The following is a 20,799-nucleotide window of genomic DNA, read 5'->3' on the forward strand; positions in this document are numbered from 1 at the left end:
GGTTAACGAGAAGACATTGCCTTAAAGAAAAAGGAGGAATGATTGAGGGAGTCCTCACACCAACCTTAGGCTCCACATAAGCACGCACATGCATACGCACACACAACCTACACACATACATATATTCAAACATGCATATAGAGATACAACACACACATGAAAGATTAAAAAAACTGTAACAGCAAGATTAAATTCTTGTAAGAAAAAGATTCTCTCTCTCTCTCTCTCTCTCTCTCTCTCTCTCTCTCTCTCTGTGTGTGTGTGTGTGTGTGTGTGTGTGTGTGTGTGTGTGTACATGCGGGGGAGAACACCCCACAGAAGCCAGGAGAGGGGATTCGACTTTCTGGAGGTGAGGTTGCACAGGAGGCTATGAGCTGCCTGATGTGAGTGCTGGGAACCCAAACTTGTGTCCTTCCTCAGCACAGTGCACAGTTACTTCCTGGTTCTCCAGGAAAGGGTGAGAAAGCACCGAGACTGGTGGTAAACACACAAGCATGTGATGGAATCGGATTTCAAACTTTCGAGTGGGAAATGAAGACTCCACATTTGAAAACAACGAGACTGAGGACCGTTGGAGAGGACGGTAGAACAGTGCAGGTAAAATTCAGAGTTCACACAGGAATTTACAAAGTACTAAGAACCAGAGATCATTTTATACAATGACAGACAAATCTCTATGCTTTCCTATTGTTTTTCTTTCCTTCCTTTCTGAGGTTTTTAATTTGAATTATCTTCTAGATTAATTATTATTATTACTATTATTATTACTATTATTATTAATTATGTGTCTGTGTACTCAAGGGCAGGTGTTTCAGACCTCTATGAGCTAAATGGCCAATAGCTAGGCAGGTAGAGGTTGGGCGGGACTTGTGGACAAAAGGAGAGTGCAGGGAGGAAGAAGGGCGGAATCACCAGTAAGACACAGAGAAAGCAGGAGATGAACATGCCGTGCTAAAAGAAGGTACTGCCATGTGGCAGAGCATAGATAAGCAATAGGGGTTGATTTAAGTTGTAAGAGCTAGTGAGTAACAAGCCTAAGCTATTAGCCATCCTGCCCACAGGACTTCTTGCCTACCTCCATGCTAGGACTGTCTGGCTTGAGCTCTGTTATTTCCTTCCCAGGCTGACTGGGTCTTACTCATCATTAAATTCTAAACACATACAGTATGTAAAATCTACTTAAATAAATGACTTATGCTAATGGCATGTCAGAAAATCCTAATTGTGCTGGTGGTGCACGCCTTTAATCCCAGCACTCAGGAGGCAGAGGCAGGGGGATCTCTGAGTTTGAGGCCAGTCTGGTCTACAGGGTGAGTTCTAGAACAGCCAGGGCTACACAGAGAAACCCTGTATTGAAAAAGAAAGAAAGAAAGAAAGAAAGAAAGAAAGAAAGAAAGAAAGAAAGAAAGAAAGAAAGAAAGAAAGAAAGAAAGAAAGAAAGAAAGAAGGAAAGAGAGAGAGAGAGAGAGAGAGAGAAAGAAAGAAAGAAAGAAAGAAAGAAAGAAAGAAAGAAAGAAAGAAAGAAAGTTAGTTCTAATTAACAATTACTGTTCATAGGCCAGATATGATAGCAAACACCTGTAATCCCAATACTGAAAAGTGAGGCAGGGGGGTCACCAACAGTTTAAGGTTAGACTACATAATCAGTTTGAGGCCACCTAGGGTTAGACCACCAGACCAGACTCTATCTCAAAATAAATAACTATATAAAGATTCGTTCACAGATTCATATTTTAACTCACTGAATACATATTAGGCATTTAGTATGTATTCTTTCAACAGATGACTAAGCCATTTCTCTGACATTACAGAACTTTTATCAATATTAGTATTTATGTCATTTTAGCATTTACAAATGCTCACATATATTATCACATTTACAAATGCTCACAAAGATGATAAGATCAGGTAGTTACACTACCTTCTCAATTGTAAAAACAATTACAAAGAGGTGAAGAAAAGGAAGCTGGGAGATTAAGTATCATGACCAAGGTGACATGGTTAATGGCAGCCAACCTAGGATCAGAAATAGACCTCCATGAGGAATAAATTATTTTTTCTACCTCACATGTGAGTCTGTGGGCAGCATTCTTGTATTTGGTACACAATATATTTATTTATAGTGCAAAACAGAACATTTAACAGTAAAGGGCATGTTACACAGGATGGATCCTAGACTGGGTGATGACGTGCTCTTGTGGGCTTACCCACTAAGAAGTGTGCTACTCTCAAAGATGCTGATAATGGAGGATGTGTCTGTCCAGAGGATACACATACACCTCTGTCCTTTGTGCTCAATTTTGCCCTGAATCTGAAGTGTCTGTTCTGAAAAGGAGTGGGAAGGAGTGCTACTGATACTTACACAAGGGCAGCAGGCAAGACTGAAACCATGCCCAGCAAACCAGGACACACGCTTATCATTTGCATTAGAATTTCAACCAGCACCTTCAGAAGCAATTATCATGCTGCTTCAGTTATGGGCAAAGTGTTTCTCAAAGCCACCGTGGACTTGCAGCAGCGATAACTACAGAACACATTCTTGGAAGTGACCGAGCTGCCCTCACCGAGAGAAGCTGCACCCACCACTTACCGAGCTGCCCTCGGCTCCGCCGCACCATTTCCTGCCTGGCACCGATGCTCCCCAGAATGGCTTCTTCAAGCTTGGCTCTCATGTCTTTTGATTTCTTAAAGGTCAAACTATTCATTCTTTCAAATACCTTTTTCCCCTAAAATGTAAACATCAGAAGAGGCACTGAGGACATTTCCTTCTTCCTTTCCATGTTAGTTTACTTCCTCGTAAGTTTCAATGGTCTACTGGCTACTTACTTTGTACTCAAAGCAAGATACACACAGATAGAGCAGATCCAACAGCCGGTTCAGCTGTAGGACGGAGAGGTCTGTAAACCACTTCTGCAGAACTGTTTCATCTGCGTTCTTGAGAACCCAAAGCAGACAGATCAAAAGGCTCCGGCTCGACTCTGCTGAAAAGCTGGTGTGTTGCCTGCCGCTCTGAAAAGGAACAACAGTAGCATGAGACCCACTGACCAGTGATCACTTGGTTTTCGGTTGACACACACCTGTAACTCCAGTATTTGGGAGACTGAGGTAGAAAGGCTCCAAGTTTGAGGGAGTTTGAGCTACCTAACAAGCTTCAGGCAAGCCTGGTTATACACCAAGAGTCTGTCTAAAAATCGTATGAACAAATAAATAAATAAATACTATAAAATAGAATTTTCTTTAAAATAAACTACTCAAAAGGAACCATTTGTTTCGATAACACATGAGAAAGCAGCCATATAGAACCCTAAAATCTGCAGTTTAATGATGCAGTAGACATTTGTTCTACTTTGCCAGAACTGCCCGCAGAGAACAGCGCATGTAGAGAAAGCATGAAGAGAAAACCAAGTTTCTACTAGTGAAACCCAAAGAACCTATCAGAGGCCGTCAGAGTTGGGAAGACAAATGAGCAAAGTGACTGACTCAGAGTAAGGTTTATGTGCAAAAACTAGTAACCAATTAATGCTTAAGGTCCAGAGGACTACTGTTTCTTACAAGGAATCACTGACAAAAGGGGAGAAACTTAATCCACACTCTGGGGTTAAATGAGAATGTTCCCCTACAGTCTCAGGCACGTAAACACTTGGTTCTCATTTGGTAGAACTGTTTGCGGACGTTTACGTGGTGTAGCTAACCCTGCTGGAGGAAATACGTCACTGGGGGCGGGTTTGAGGGTAAAAGCCTTGAGCCGTTTCCAGTTTGCGCTCTCTGCTCTGTGCTCATGGTTGAGAGGGGAGCTCTCCCTGTTTCTGCTGCTATGCTTCTGCCTGCTGTCATGGACGGCTATCCTTCTGGAGCTTTCAGTTAAAAATTAACTCCTTCTTCCTTAAATTGCCTTTGGTCAAGTTTTATCACAGCAACAGAAAAATAACTAATATACGTATAGTAGAAAAAGGGTATTTTTATTTACGGCATATGAGGTTGAAAGGTATTTTCAAAGTGTGATCTATATCAGGACATAGCAATGAACTGTAAATGAAAAACGAAGCATATGAACGTATTTGTAGCACCACTGACTCGGGGTCTTATCTATTTTAGTCACTGTACTAAGCCCTTCACACACACTCTTCTAGTCCTCCCAAAATATCACAAAGTCTCATCTCAATTTCACAGTTAAGAATAGAGAACAATGATGATGCCGATAAAAGTAGAATTTGAAATATGCTAAACACTATGCTAGTAAGTTTACTGAACTTTCACTTCAATCTTACAAACTAAAATCTCACCTTCTAAGAAAACTAATAGTTAATATCATCTTGTAAGGTGAGATTTTAGTTCTGGCTAACCAGATCCCAATGCCCATGCTCCTTATTGAGTAGTTACCTGAAAATTTACTAAAAGAAAAAGAAAGAGATTAGGGAGGAAAGACTAGGGAGAGCTGAACACACTTGACTGCTAGGGTCATGATTTTACTTCTCTGCAATCTTCCTTCTCTCTGGCTGAAAATGATGGTAGCAACTAGCACAGAGACTTAGTCCCAGGCGATGCTCTGAATGCTGTATGCATACTAAGTTATTCATCTTTACCAGCACTCAAGGAGATAAATATTATTACTCATCCCTTATCACAGCAAGAAAACAGAGCATCACAAGAATTCTGTAGTCACAGTGGGACTGGGATCCACATTCAGTAACTGTGGGTCCAGACAAGAAGCTCTTATCCACACTGCCTCTGAAGCATCCAATCATCAGCGAGGACCATGAGGGATGTGGGGACAAGGGAGACAAATTTATTCTTTCAGGTATCAGCACATTTTTAGGAAGTCAAGGTGATTAGGACAGTGTGAATTTGATATATGTATATATGGGACAAACAGTCTAATAGAATAGAAAGCATGAAAAATATCCCATGAATTTTGAAATATGATCTATAACAGCGCACACTGTGGTTCGGTGATGAGACAACGGACTATTTAATAAATGATACTCGGACAAATGATTCCTCTACAGGGGAAAAGAGTGGGTTTCTATCCTGTATCACTCTATAAAAAAATTAATTTCAGGTAAATAAAGCAATTAAACAGGAAAGGCAACATTTAAAACCATTAGGAAAAAAAAACCTAGAAGAACATTATAGTTCATGCTAACAAAAGGTACAAGCCACCAAAAATATATTAACAATTTTAATTTTAAATTGCTAAACACTTCATTATCAGAACACCAAAGAGCCCGAAGTCTGGTGGAGAAACAAGGAGAAAGGTCTAAACCTCAAGTGCTGGGGAAAGCAGGGGAAGAGACAAACCAGTCAGGGCAGATCTGCTCCACAGAAGCAATGGCAGCTGCAGGACACTGCAGCTAAGCAGTCTTCAGACCGGAGCCCAGGGACTTACAAAAGTGGCCAGACACTAACCTAAGAGTAGCTGTGGGAAATCTAACATCCTGACCGAAATCCAGATGCACATTCTCCGACCCTGAGAGCAGGTCATGAGCAGAAAGAAGAGAGTAACTAGAAATCTTTACGGCTAGAAATTTAAAAGCTCTTCTTAAATAGCCAGAAATCACTAAAGATCACCATGAACTTTACAGACATTTTGAGCCAAACAATGAAAACGCTATGTACAAACAGCAGCAGTTAACCAAAGCAAAGCTAAAGAAAAATTGACAGGTATAAAATACCTATCAAGGAAGAAATGATGACGATTACCGAGTTAAACAATTATCTGAAGTCAGAAAAAGAACATCCACTAAATGAGCAGACAAAGAAAAGGGCATGAGCACACACCCAAGAGCAGAGACAGCAAGAGACAAACATCACAAGGACGGACGAGCAACAGCAGCCCAAGATGGCACTTCCTAACAACCAACCATACACCTCCACTGTCTTTCCCTTTCGACATCCTTGGGACAAGCTCTCACTATGTAGTTGACCTCAAACTTGCAATCCTCCTGCCTCAGCTTTCCTAGTGCTGAAATTACAGATATGAATGAGCATGTCCAGCCACTCAAAACTGCTGATGAGACAATAAGAAAAAAATACAAAGTGCTAGTCCTAAAAACAAAATGTTTACACTGAGTACACATGGGGCAGATATGAAAAAGATCATACTAAACATTTAGAACTTTATATGCTATGAAATTTGAGTAAATTTTTAATAGAATACAACTTATAAAAACTAGTATAAGAAGAAAGAAGAAAGTTTAACAGCCTTATAGCATTAAGAAGAAATATATCTAATGTGAAAAATTAAAAAAAAAAAATCCCCAACCCCCCTCCTTCTATAGTGCAGGCGAGACTCCGGGGAGGGGGGATCTAATCTCAAAAACAAGTTATTGTTGGACGGTGGTGGCACTCACCTTTAATCCCAGCACTCAAGAGGCAGAAGCAGGTGGAGTTCTGTGAGTCTGAGACTAGCCTGGTCTACAGAGTGAGTTCCAGGACGGCCAGGGCTACACAGAGAAACCCTGTCTCAAAAAAACCCAACCAAAACAAAAAACCAAACACGCTCTTGAGGAGAACAGAATGAAAGCAAACTCTGGCCCACGTCAATCGCTAGCCTAGCTTTGATCTCAAACCCCAAAAGAGTACTGAGAGAGAGAGAGAGAGAGAGAGAGAGAGAGAGAGAGAGAGAGAGAGAGAGAGAGAGAGAGAGAGAGAGAAGTTATAGGCAGAATTATTTAAGAGCATAAATACGTAAGTCCTAAAGAAAACACGAGCAAAACAAATAATCAATACACAATTATAAAAAGTCTAAACTTAACTCAGGATTTCAAGGTTGTCTTAACAATTAACTTAAATCCGTCATTAGTGGTGGCCCACACCTCTGTACTCAGGAGGCAGAGGTAGGCAGCTCTTGGTGAGTTCAAGGTCAGCCTGGTTTACATAACAAGTTCCAGAACTGCATAGTGAGATCCTGTCTCAAACACCATAAAGATACATGCTCAGCTATGTTCATAGCAGCACTATTTGTAATAGCCAGAACCTGGAAACAACCTAGATGCCCATCAACGGAAGAATGGATGAAAAAAATGTGGTACATATACACAATGGAGTACTACTCAGCAGAGAAAAACAATGAAAGCATGAAATTTGCAGGCAAATGGATGGAACTAGAAAAAATCATCCTGAGTGAGGTAACCCAAACCCAAAAAGAGAGTCATGTATGTACTCACTCATAAGTGGATTCTAGATATAAAATAAAGAACAATCAGACCACAACCCATAGAACCATAGAGGCTATATATATAGCATGGAGGTCCCTAGGACGACTGTGGCTTATAATAAATTTCAGTTTTACTCAATTATTGAAAAAAAAATAGCCAAATGAATGGAAACACATGAACTATGAACCAAAGGCTGAGGGGCCCCCAGCTGGATCAAGCCCTCTGAATAGGTGAGACAGTTGTTTGGCTTGATCAGTTTGGGAGGCAACTAGGCAGTGTGACCAAGTACTGTGCTCAATGCATGAGTTGGCTGTTTGAAACCTGGAGCTTATGCAGGGACACTTGGCTCAGTCTGGGAGGAAGGGACTGGACCTGCCTGGACTGAGTCTACCAGGTTGATTGCAGTCCTTGGGGGAGGATTTGCCCTGGAGGAGGTGGGAATGGGGGGTAGGTTGGGGGTAAGGGGAGGAGGTGGGAGGGGGGAGAATAGGGGAACCCGTGGCTGATATGTAGAACTGAATGGTATTGTAAAATAAAATAAATAAAATTAAAAAAATAAATAAATAAATAAAATAGAAGTAAAAAAAAACAAACAAAAAACAACAACAACAACAACAACAACAAAAGAATTCAGTTTTTTAGTGCCCCATGGAAAATGTTTTGGGCTTTCTAGTACTATAATGATTTATCTACAAATGTTAGCCTATATTGTTCCTTAATTTTAGGAATAAGAATTCATGTTTGGCAAAGGACAGGTAGGCCTGCCGTCTTGAAAATACCATAGGCTTTAGGTAAGCACACTGCTTACCGTTTGAAAGGCAGCTGGGCAGACAGTTATGGTAGAAGATTAAGCACCTCAGCAATTTTAACAATTTTCTATAAACAATTAAAAAAAGCAAAAAACCCAAAAATGTTACATTTTAAACACTATCATCAAGAACAGAAAAGATAATCCATGGAAAAACGGGGACTGTTTGTGAATCACATATCTAATAAAGGATCTGCACCTGGAATCTATGAAGAACTCTTTCAATTCAGTAACAAGACAAAGGATTTTCACAGCCCTTTCTCCAAAGAACACACACAAGAGGATGTGTGTGGTGATGTTCTGTCTGTGGTCTAACACATAGAGCCTGCCTGAAGATCAGAGTGCAGAGCTAAGTCACTAGTTAGCCATGGAGGCCAGGCGGTGGTGGCACACGCCTTTAATCCCAGCACTCGGGAGGCAGAGGCAGAGCACTCTGGGCTACACAAGACTGATCAGTCTTAAAGAGAAACAGAGCCAGGCAGTGGTGGCACACACATTTGATCCTAGCACTTGGGATTTCACGACTTTAATCCTAGCACTTGGGAGATGGAGACGGGAAGTGATATGCCTGGGTGGAGAGAGGAACATAAGGCGGGAGGAGACAGGAGCTCGGCCCCTTTTCAGGCTGAGGATTCCTAGAGGTAAGGAGTTTTCTAGTGGCTGGCTGCTCTGCTTGTCTGATCTGTCAGCATTTGCCCCACTATCTGGCTCTGGGATTTTATTATAGAGACCAATTAGGGTTCATGCAACAGATGTGCCAATAAGCACTGGCTGGGGTGCTCACGCCATTTAAGAAGGGCTTAGCTTCTCAAAGTGTTAAATGAGAGATGCCCAGCAAATTCACTCCAAGGTTTCTACCCAAGAGACTTGAAAGACCTGCACACAAATGTTCACAATGACATTCTTTATTCCTATCAGATGAAAAATGGAACTATCTAAATATTAACCAACTAAAACACAGATAAACAAAATTTGGGTGTATCAACAGAATGCTTCAATATTTGGTAATTTAAAAAAAAAAAAAAGAAGCACTCATACGTGCCACAGCATAAATAGAGAAATCTCAAAAACACACACAGTGAGTGGTGAAAGGAAGAAGGCACAAAGGTTAGGCAGCATACAATTTCATTTACACGAAATGGCCAGAACCTTTAGGTCTGCACAAATGGAAAGTAGTTACAATCTTGCTGGGGTTTGTAGAAATAAGGGGATGACAGACACAGGCTCCTTTTGGGAAGACAGAAATGTTACCAAAGTATCTTGTGGAGAAAGCTGCCCAGCTCTAGAAATAACTAAAACTATTAAGCTATACACTGAAATAAGAACACATAAAGTTATTAAAACAGTTGCCAAACACAGCAGTGTCTGTATATACTACTGTGTTTTCTGAAGGAAGTAATTTCAAGCTTTCAGAATGCGAACTGGCTCCATGGGAGTTTGTCTCCTGCTGCTCCCATAGCCTCCCCTGTTAAGGGAGAAAAAGGCACAAATCTTCGCAAATTACTCTAAATTTAAAAGGCATGAAATTGGAAGTTGAATTGTTCATCTCAGAGTATTTCTTAGGGCTGATAAAGTGGGTTTTAAAAATGAAGGAGAGGGCTGCATCAAATAAGGCACTTTACAAAGTTCTGAGCGACAAATACAGGGCTACATCCTGCAAGCCTCAAGGTTAAGTTTTCAAACAGCTTGGTACGTGGCAGATGATATTGTTAATGTTTTCATAGAGCTCAGAATATATCTGCATTGGTTAATACAATAATCTCAGCAATGGACACCTCTTTATATATGTTTGGTATTCCAAGAAAAAAACCAAAAAGCCAACTTTTATAAGAGGTTCATTTTACCGTTGAAGTGAGGAGGAAGCTGCCAGGCCTTGTTAGCTGAGGCACTGACGTTCCTGCAATTGCCATGGCAACTGTCTGGCTTATCATGCTCCCACCCTCACTATCATACTCATCGGGGGCTATGCAAATGGGTCTTCCTCGTTGATTGTGTGTTTCTGAAAGGGAAAAAGAAGACAACTTTAGGTCAGGTAGTAGTTATTAAACAGTAACTCATGGGTTAGGACACCCAGAGGCAAAACCCATGTGTGATTTTGCTCTTCCCAAACTCAACCACTCATACTCTGTGGTAACTAGCAGCCTTGCTGCTAACATGATACCGTAAGGGTGAGAAATAGGTGTCTCCAGATTGTGTTCTGCTTTCAGAAATATGAACTGCTGAGGCGGAGATGATTAGTGTCCCAGCATGATAAACAGCTCACTTAACAGTCACAGGAGACAGCTATACAGTTATTATAGTACTACAGTGTGTGCCAGAACTAATTTATGCTGTTATTTTTTTTTTTTTTTGGTTTTTCGAGACAGGGTTTCTCTGTGTAGCTTTGCGCCTTTCCTGGAACTCACTTGGTAGCCCAGGCTGGCCTCGAACTCACAGAGATCCACCTGGCTCTGCCTCCCGAGTGCTGGGATTAAAGGCGTGCGCCACCACCGCCCGGCTTTATGCTGTTATTTTAATGCTGTATTTTATAATTATTTGTCTGTCTCTTAACTGTAGTGCCACCATGTGTCTATTTTTAAAATGAACTACACTTTTCATAATAAATTTGAAAATATTGTGGTAGAAAACAGTTTTTAAAAAGACGATTATCTATATTTTATCATTCATCACATATGTGACTTTTCCTTAATTTTTTTTAGTGACATTTCTAGACGATGTAACTTGTCTGAGTTTTTTTAAATGGTAGCAATCTTGAATTTTTTTGCAGTTTAAATCCATGTTTTCAAGACACTATCAATATTTATCATCAAGATTAAGTTCCTTTTAAGTATTTAAACATTAACTTATTTCTATTTTAGTACTTTCTAGTGGAAACCTGAACTAACTGGTTACAAAGACATGAATGTTCCTGCCTTCAGGCAGGAAACCCTTCAGTGACCCAAACCCTGGGCAGGTACACTGCCAATCTACTACAAAGAGTTATTTCCAATAACACCAGGTGCCCCGAGATGGTTTTGACTTAATTAAACTGGAAGTACTTTATAAGGCTAATTGCTAGTTTAAAAATTGTTACAATCTAAACTGGGCATTTAAATACCTTCTAAATAGTCAAAGCAAGCCAGTGAAACTTTGCAGATTCTAGTTTTTAAGGAGCAGCATAGTCTCAACATACTAACTTGGAATACACACAATTCTTGATATGCAGGTGAATGTTAATTTCAGTTACTCATCTCTGTGAATAAGGCTGGCAGTGAGGACAGTAGATGTCAAGTATGATTCTCTCTGAAGATGCACAATACACATGCTTACAATAAAAGGTGTTTCCAAAGAGATAATAACTGCTATAAACTCATAATTTAAAATTAATCGTAAGATCTTCTTATGGGAATCTCAAAATGAATCTTCTCAAATACTCAAGGTTTCTTAACAACAAAGTTAGACATGGTTATTGACAGTTTATTTTTATGGGGTACATTTTAAAAATAATTTTTAAATTATTTTATTTTTTACATGTATGGGTGTTTTGCCTGCATGTGTCTATGTGCACCTCGTTATGTGCCTGGTGCCTACAGAGGCCAGAAGAGAGTACTGGATCCCCTAGAACAGGAGTTACTGGGTGTGAGCCACCATGTAAGTACTGGGAAGCAACTGGAGTCCTCTGTAGGAACTGTCAGTGCTATTAACTGCTGAGCCTCTAACTCCAAGGTATATTTCCTTTATATTTTTTTAACCTTAAAAGACATTTTCTACAACTTTTAGACAAGCTTTAAAAGTGCATTAATTATACTAAGTACCTGTAAAATCATACAGCTGAGGTACAGTTTCCATGATAATACCAATCAGAGGAAGGTACAACATGGCCACCCGAGCCTTTATCTGGGGGTCGGAGTACCTCGGGTCAGAGTCGTGACTGGAGAGCAGGTTGTGTACCATATTGATGACTTTCTTATGCAATCCAAACAGTCTGTTTAAAAAGAAGAGATGAAGGAGGAGGAGCAATGAGGTCACAGAGATTAGTAATAGCTTCAAAACAAACAGGAAGTCATGGCACTCAACCAACCTTGTTTAATTTCTTAACTCGGCCAGCTGTATTTTTATGTATTCCTATAAAATACTCACTTTAAGGTAAGTAAAATACATAAATTCAAAAGTAGTATAAAGTAAATACTGTAGGAAAAGGAAGCACTTTACCAGTTCACTTAAGAGTAAAACCAAACTCTTTGAGATAACTCCTTATTAGTGCTTCCGATTGATTGATAAGGAACATAAGAGCACACACAGTACTAATTTCAACAAAAATTTCAGTATTATTATTATGTAATGAAAGGGAGTCACACATGTGCACGGTGCATGGGTGGAGGTCAGGGGACAACTGTATGGAGTCCGTTTCCTCCTTTCACCTTTTCATGGGTGCTGGGGATTGAACTCAGGTCGCCAGCTTGCACGGCACACACTCTACCTGCTGAGGCTCCTCACTGGCTATGCAGTAACAATTCTGAAGGAGATTTCAGGGAGCTTTAACTTTTACTTCAACAAATCAGATCTTTTCATATTTATCAAAAATGTATTACTTCCTCTATTTTTATTTAGTCTGTGTACTTGGCACAGGTATATGCATGACCCTTTGTGTATGTGTGTAAGGCACATGTGTGTGGGTGAGAAGCATGAGCGGGTGTGGGTATGAGATGCAGATGTATGGAGACCAGAGGTGGACATAACATGTCTTCCTTAACTGTTCTCCAATTCATTTTTTTTGAGGCAAGGTCTCTCACTGACCCTTAAGTTACCAATTTGGCAAGATTAGCTAGCCAGTGAGCTGCAGAAATTCTCCTGTCTCTGCCTTCCCCGAGCTGGGATTAGACACATGCTGCTTTGCCCAGCTTTTTCTGTGGGTGCTGGAAACCCACACTTAGATCCTTATGCGTCAATGGCAACCCCTTTACTGGATGAGCAAGCCATCTCTTCCACCTCCATTACTTTTTTTTTCCTGAAAGAAAAATCCTCTATCTGACGGATTATATAATCGACAGGCTCTCTCTATATAATCAATAGCCATCTCTATTTTTAAGTGCACGTTTTGCTCACTTATCTCATTCAGACCCTTCTGCTTTTTCTAGATGCTAATCCTGCAGTGTACTGCAGGTACTCGAACAAGGGTCACTGTCCTCTTCACACACATACATCTGTTCTCTCCACAGACCACTCTGACGAAAGAGCATCCACTCCAGCTGCCACTGGCCCTTCGACTGCAGCAGCAGCAGCAGTTTCAGCTCTTGCCCTCACAGGAGAATTCACCTGCAAGCGCTGTCTCAGCAAAGAAGAGCCACTCTGGATTGCTCTGGCCAGCTCTTTTAAATATGCTCATCTCTTCGAAAACATTTTTTTCCCCTCTTTTCATCATCTTTTTTTTTTTTTTTTTAAATTTATGTGTATGTGTAAATGTGATGTGTGGAGGGTGGGCATGAAGGCCAGCAGGGGGCATAAGATCCCCTGGAGATGGAGTTACAGGTGGGTGTGAGCTATACAGCCCAGGTGCTAGGAACCAATTTCAGACCCTCTTTCAAGAGCGGGAAATGCTCGTAACTGACAAGCCATCTCTCCAGCCCCTAAATATGTCCACCCTATACCTATATAACAGTGTTTGTTTAGTTTTGGGTTGTTTTTTTTTTTTTTTTTTTTGTCTCAGAACAAGTTCTATTTCCCCCAGAAAGTGCTCTCCCCATGCTGTCAGTGAACCCCATCTTCCTTCAACACTTTCAGTGACCATCCTGACCAAATTTTCCCTTGTTTTAAGCAAGCCTTTCTATTTTGAAAGCACATCTTAATTTTCATTATAGGGTTACTCATAAAGTATACATTAAATACTGTCAAAACCCCATTCGTTCACAGACATGTTTCAGTTCTCATTCCTGGTCTCTGCACAACACTTTTCCTAACAACTCCCATTCTTCACAAACCCCCTAAGAAATCAATCCCAATGCTGATTCTTTTTAATTTTCCTCATTTTTTCACAACTTTGATATATACGTTACATAAGAACTTTCTTCCCAACAAGCTCCTCTCCTGCTTTATGTCTTCCTGTGTGTACCCCACTGCATTTAATTAGGACGAACACAGCTGGGGTTCCCAGGCTCAGCTCCTGAGCCATGATTCTCGTGCCTGGACAGGCACTCCTACCCTCTCAGGAGCCGTCACACCCAGACTCCAACCTGTCTAACCTCTGTTTTCAGGAAGCCTTTTCATGTATTTGTTACTCAATCACATTCAAGTATTAAATGTATAAGGATCCAATAGTCAGTACTGATGACTGCACCTACAGTTTCCTGCATGCCACACAAGCACGCTCCCTCTGAGCTGCTGCCCAGCTCTACCCCATTCTTGCTGTCTGAATTAAGATGGATTAGCTCCTGCCTCCCAATTCCTTCTTTGAGCTCCTGCCCTGCCATGATGGACTGTGATCTGTACATATAAGTTACCAAGTTGCTTTTGATCATGGCATTTCCTCACAGCAACAGAAAGCTAGAACAACAGCTCTTTAGAAGGCAAGAGAATCTGTGTCTCTATTAGACTGTTTCATGGCCCACTTTCTGGCTATATGGGAAGTTCATAATAAGCACATCTTTAGCTAATTATAGAACATATTGCTAATCAAGGAGTGATTCTGAGTACTTAGCAAGCAGATGAAGTCAAAGAACAAGCACTCCCCTTAAGGGTCTGGGGCAATATATCCTTCCCAGGACCTCTACACCTGTAAGAATGTAACAAAGGTGCCATCTTAGGGTCATTCAAGCATTGTTCTAAACTTCAAATGCTAAAGCCCAAGGGAGAAATGAACTTGACATATTCAAGCTAAAAGGTTAGATGGTTTACCTTAGATGAGCTGAGTCTCAAACAAACTCTAAAGCTCTAGGAAAAAACACTGAGCAGGAAACACACATGTCAGTCAGCTCTCTAGGTCATATTCTAATGGAGGGGTGCATGCTAAATCTCAAGGAAGCACTTTACAGAAGAGAAAACAGCTTTGTGGCCAAGAATGACTGTGGCAAGGGGAACAGGGCTATAATTTAGAGGGCAATGAGAGCCTCAACAGGAATATCCTGTTTTGTGAGAAGACCTGAGAAACTACAAGCAGGAAATGGTTACGTGAAGACCCTGGACCATTCAAGTACTGCTTTGGGCAGAGAGAAATGCAAGTGTCAAGGCCCAAATGTATGAACAAACTTGTGAAGGACCCCCGCTCCATTATGAGGACATGGGGCTTTGGGCCAATGAAATGCTCCCCCCCCCCCCAATAACTTAGCCTAAGAAACGCCATTCTGAAGGAATCAGAAAAACAGGAGTTCACAGCCGTAGCCAGCCACCCGGCCTTGACAGAGATAACTATGGCCAGCCATCCAGCCTTGGGAGAGATAACTGTAGTCGGCGGCCTTGGGAGAAGAACAGTTGAGTCGAATCAGGATATTTTATGGCTGGCCCCCTGGCCTTGAGGAATAAGCAGCTGGCCTGGACAAGGCCAAATCAGCCACACACATACGACCCCAAGTTCACCCTGGCCTTCTTTGAAACAACCAATAGGGACCCTGTAACTATGCTTCTCGCTTCTGTAACCGCGCCTCTGCCCCTGGGATCCCATAAAAAGTCCCCCTTGCCCTAGGAAAGCGCGCAAGTCCTCCAAGAGACTTCGCCCCAGGTACCTGGTCTAAATAAACCCTCTTGCTTTTGCATCTGATCTGTGGTTTCGGTGTGTTCCTTGGGTTTGGGGTCTCTCCCGGAGGAAGATCTCAGCTGGGGGTCTTTCACTTGTCACATTTAAAAAACAGACAATAGCAAGGCAGGGCTTTGAGAATGATTACTAAAAGTCTGGGTTTTATTCTAAGTGATATTTAACTTATAGGGAAAGAGAGAGGATAATTTTAAGAAAGGTCATGGCATAACCTTACTCCATTTTAAACAGACTATTCAGGCTATTGTGTCGAAATGATCTTAGAGATGTAATAAGGAAATATACTTAGCTCCGGTAGAAGCAGGGCTGGAAAGAAGTGGCTGAACTTGGGTCTATTTTGGAGAGCGGCAGACTTTATGAATGGAGTGGGCACAGGAAAGAAAAGGAAAAGAAGTAAACAAACTAGAATACAGCTAAAGCTCTAAGCTGATGTGCTCTTCTAGTACGTAGCACAAGGCTACAATGTCTGAATAAACAGAGAAAGGTGACAGTAGGCACGGTCATTACTCATGGGACTCCACAGAAATCTGTCCAAGAGCCAAAGATCAACACATTCTAGCTTTAAGAAGAAGGGAGTCAGTAACAAAGTCCTTCATAAGCCTCATATTATTACATATAAAACCCATTTTAATAGAATTGATTATTGTTGTGAAAAGGAATATCACTGCAGGAATTGCCTATCCTTTATACGAGACCTTACTGAAATCTAGACAGCATGCATTTCCCCATCATCCATTCTAATTCAATGAAAACTTTGCTCCCCTATGGCTCAGAAGAAGTTGTCTGTCTCCAACTTCATTATCAGATTCTAGCTAAATCAGCCCTGTCACTTCAAATGGCCAGCTGGCATGTTTGTTTGAATCTGCAAAGCGACAACTTTTAATTAGCTCATAGTGTTCCTCAATAGAGAAAGCCTCATAGTATTGAACACTGCTTAGCAACACAGTTGATTTAGAGTTGGGTATAATCTCCTCATCTTGTGTGCTGTGGCCAACAATCCGCATCTGGTGTAAGGTCACATGTGAGTAGAACTGACCTAACCCATCTAGCAACCTGCACAGCTTTGGGGACTGACTCCGTAAGGATAACCAGCAAGATTTACACTTGCATGGAAAAAGGGATTCATTCACCCTCTCTCTTGCAAGCCATGAACAAAGACAGTATTTAATCTACCTTGGTGGGAATCAAAGGGGAAATATGATGAAATTAATGAGTTGAAGACCGAATTACACAAAGAAACTCCTGTCTTCCAAATATGAATAAATGTATTTCCTTTAACAAAGTCAGTTTGCGTAAGAATTTTCAATTTCTTATAACTGAAGCCATCTTGTCCAAATAAAAACACTGGAAACACTTTTTTAAACACATGTTTTAACTCAAAGTCCTGAGTTATTAAGGAAAGCTAGAACGTTTGGGAAACTGTAGAGTATCTTCTCTCCTCAAAAGTGGACACCTTTCTCACTACCTTCTAACGACATTGTACTTTTCTGTCGAACGTTAGGAATCAGGTGCCTGCAAACAGGACTGACCGGCAGGCATGGAGTCTCGGGCACTCAGACGTCCTCTCTGGACAGTCCACCCAAACCCCTGCCCAACACGCGGCCTACAGAACACCCCTTCAGAACCTCCCAGTTTGGGTGGAAACCAGTTCTTTAAAATATATTCCACATGCAGATTCTCCTTATTTTAAAAATACCAATCTTTCATTTGTGGACAGTCTGGCCTTTTAAATTTTTAAATTTAAATAAATTTTAAAATCTCTTCAGTATCAACTATGTCCGTGATGTAATAGTTAAGAACTCTATGAATCTATTTTTTCTTTCATCTCTTAAGCAGATTAAACATCCACTGAAAACTTATTTAAGGTTGTATGTTTTTGTTTCCTGGGCTTCTTGTAGGATGGGTAACTTCAGGATAAACAAGATAATCAGAACATCAAAAAAAAAAAAAAAATGTTTTCCCCCAAATGAATCATGATATACAGTGTTGGTTTCCAAATATTTTCTCCTTTAGTTAGTTTGTGTGTGTGACTGTGTGTGGGAATGAGCACATGAACGCAGGTGTCCTTAGAAGGCTAGCAGAGGTGTCAGGTCTAATAGTGTTTTCAACAGCAGAAATACTAAAAAGGATACAGTAAATTTTAAGATACAATGCTACACAGTAGAATGGCAAATTATAAATTTTTCTCACAAGGAAAACTAAAGAAAAGTAGCCTATTTTGCTTAACTGAAAACTGCCTACTGTTATTTTAAGAAATAGTCCATATACTAATATATACACAATTGTTTCTTGTACTACAAAAAATGCTACTGATCAACCATGATCTACCATCAATGTAGATAAATCTCAAATTCAGAAGTGATTAAATAAAATATAGGGGGCTGGAGAGATAGCTCAGCGGTTAAGAGCACTGGCTGTTCTTCCAGAGGTCCTCAGTTCAATTTCCAGCAACCACATGGTGGCTCACAACCATCTGTAATGAGATCTGGTGCCCTCTTCTGGCCTGAAGGGACACATGCAGGCAGAACACTGTATACGTAATAAATAAATAAATCTTTTAAAAAAATAAAATATAAACACCATTCTTGAAAGTAATGAATATAGAAATAACAAGTATGTGGACTTAGAGAATAAAGAAACAGAAAAAAAAAAAGAGGTAGAAATAGTATTAAAATCTTAGCAAGATCTGTCCCACTGTCCACAAGGAAACTGCGAGTCTCGGAGGCGAAGTAGGGTACTCACCCTTCAGCATCAGGGTCTAAAATGAGCGCGAGCTCGGTCAGCACCAGGCCCGCCAGATAATGCTGCTGGCGGAAGGGCAAGGACAACTCAAACATATTTGCGATCTTCTGGTCCTGCACGTTGGTGGAAAATCCCGAACTCTGTGGGGAGTAAGGCAGAACTCAACTGTAGACAGCTGTGCAACCAACATCCCACAGCTGGGGCCTTGCAATGGATGAAACGCGACCTGATCACGCCAGACGAAAGTTCAGACGAGTTCACAGAAGGTAACTAACTGCTCTTACCTTAGGTGTGGGAGACTATGGTGACATTTTTCTCATTTTTGTTACCAAACACAGCAGACTGACTGAGCCTGGGGGATTCTACTTGGGGATTACAGACCTTAGGAAGAGGATTCATGAGTGCCTAAGATGAACGCTGACTTCAGACAGAAAATGCTTAGCAAAGCAGCTTGTTCACCTCATGAATTGATTTGTTTTTAAATAGGAGAGAGGCTTTGCTATGCTGGGCCTTGATCTTAAGATCCATGGGCTCAGCATTTCAAACAATAAAATAAATTTTATTACTAAAATGAATTAACAAAAAGTTTATTTTTGCTTTTCTCATATTGAAATTTCCTGTTTGCTTCATCTTTTATTCTTAATCATCTACTATGTCAATGACCTTCTGAAGGGGAAAAGTGGAAGTGAACCCCAATGTTGTAAACACCTTCAACCTAAAGTACAAGAGAAATGTCCATAATCATGGATGACACTTAGTTTCCAGAGAAACTTCAAGTATCACTTAAGCTACTTGAGATGGGGCACTGCCTTTGGAGTTACTACCTTCTAGAGGTTTCTTTACCAAATCTTCAGAAATTATAGCCCTGAAAAAGTTTATATCCCGCCGGGCGGTGGTGGCGCACGCCTTTAATCCCAGCACTCGGGAGGCAGAGGCAGGCGGATCTCTGTGAGTTCGAGGCCAGCCTGGGCTACCAAGTGAGTCCCAGGAAAGGCGCAAAGCTACACAGAGAAACCCTGTCTCGAAAAACCAAAAAAAAAAAAAAAAAAAAGTTTATATCCCTTCAAGACACATTCAATATTCAGGGCTACCCATGTGTATGTACGTATGTGTGTACATATGTCTACATATGTGTGTGGGGGGAGGTATGTGCATGTATATATGTGTGTATACATGCATACCCATACACACACACACACACACACACACACAGAGCTTATAGAGCAATAGACTTCCTATTCTGTAGAGAAAACTCTAAGTATAAAGAATACTTTCTCCCCCTCCCACAGGGGGAATGTCTCTAAAATCTGAAAATTATAGTTAAACAAAAAAGTGAACAAGATAATTTAAGAAATGCTATGAGAATTCCAGAGGTAAATGCCATGTAGTAAGGAGGTTTTAGGAAAGGTACCTATTGTGTAATAATCTTTTTGAACACTGTAAAGATGTGTCACTCTGATTGGTTTAATAAAGAGCTGAACAGCCAATAGCTAGGCAGGATTTCCAGGCACAGAAGACACTGGGTAGAAGAAGGGCAGAGATGCCAGGAGACACAGACAGAGCAAGTAGCATGGGCATTACAAAGTAAAGGTAATCAACCCATGTAAAAGAGCATAGATTAAAAGATATGGGTTAACTTAAGTTGTAAGAGTTAGTTAGAAACAAGCCTAAGCTATTGCCTCAACTTTCATAATTAATAATAAATCTTCATGTCATTTTAGTGAGCTGGTGGCCCAAAGAAAAACCCACCTACAGGTACCTATGACTAATATGTCTCTGGCTGGTTAGCCACAACTTTGGAAGAAGACAGGAAAATACAAAGGGCTACATGTATCTGTTAGGAAGGCAGAAAGATATGTGAAGTAGGTTGATTCAGGAGACATACTGAAAAGAAGATATGAAAAGCTGTGGCTGGCTCTCTAATACTGCAGTTTATGTAAGTTAAGTCTAATTTTCTTGTTTAACAAACATGTCAGATCAACCCAGCCTAGGGAACGGCACCTGAGCATTCCAAACAACTAAAATAGGATTAGGGAATGTGTAAGATCAGCTCTGACATCAGATATTATATGCTATGCAAACAGCTTGCCCAACTCATAAAGAATATAACATGTATATTTTATTAGGGAAGAAGAAAATCTTGTCTTCCTTGACACTGCAACTGTAAATCTTAATCTTTTTCATCTTCAAAGAAACTGTTAGCTGTGAAAGTTAAGTGGTATCTACTTCAACTTTAAATGTACATTAAATTTCTGTGAGCAAGCCAGGCCGAGCTTGGCAGGCTATCACTTAAGTCTGACTCCTTTCCCTGCCTCAAGGTATTTATAAATATAGTATATAAACAGAATATAAATTTAAATAGTCATTTC

General features: G+C 40.6%; 1 protein-coding gene across 5 annotated transcripts in view; it reads right to left on the bottom strand.

Annotated features, from left to right (window-relative positions):
* Positions 1–20,799, bottom strand: part of Dock7 (dedicator of cytokinesis 7) — a 200,443-nt gene that overhangs the window by 38,445 nt on the left and 141,199 nt on the right. For 4 of the 5 annotated variants that reach the window (XM_076564551.1, XM_076564550.1, XM_076564549.1 and 1 more), the window contains 5 exons: positions 18,431–18,570; positions 11,760–11,929; positions 9,810–9,964; positions 2,827–3,009; positions 2,591–2,726 (listed from right to left, as the gene is read on the bottom strand). In XM_076564551.1, coding sequence (XP_076420666.1) covers positions 2,591–2,726; positions 2,827–3,009; positions 9,810–9,964; positions 11,760–11,929; positions 18,431–18,570 — 784 coding nt within the window. Of the gene's footprint in view, positions 1–2,590; positions 2,727–2,826; positions 3,010–9,809; positions 9,965–11,759; positions 11,930–15,918; positions 16,041–18,430; positions 18,571–20,799 lie in introns of those variants that run through there. The other variant, XM_076564552.1, reaches the window with a different exon arrangement.

The sequence above is a fragment of the Peromyscus maniculatus genome, chromosome 2 (assembly GCF_049852395.1).
Source record: "Peromyscus maniculatus bairdii isolate BWxNUB_F1_BW_parent chromosome 2, HU_Pman_BW_mat_3.1, whole genome shotgun sequence".
NCBI lineage: Eukaryota > Metazoa > Chordata > Mammalia > Rodentia > Cricetidae > Peromyscus > Peromyscus maniculatus.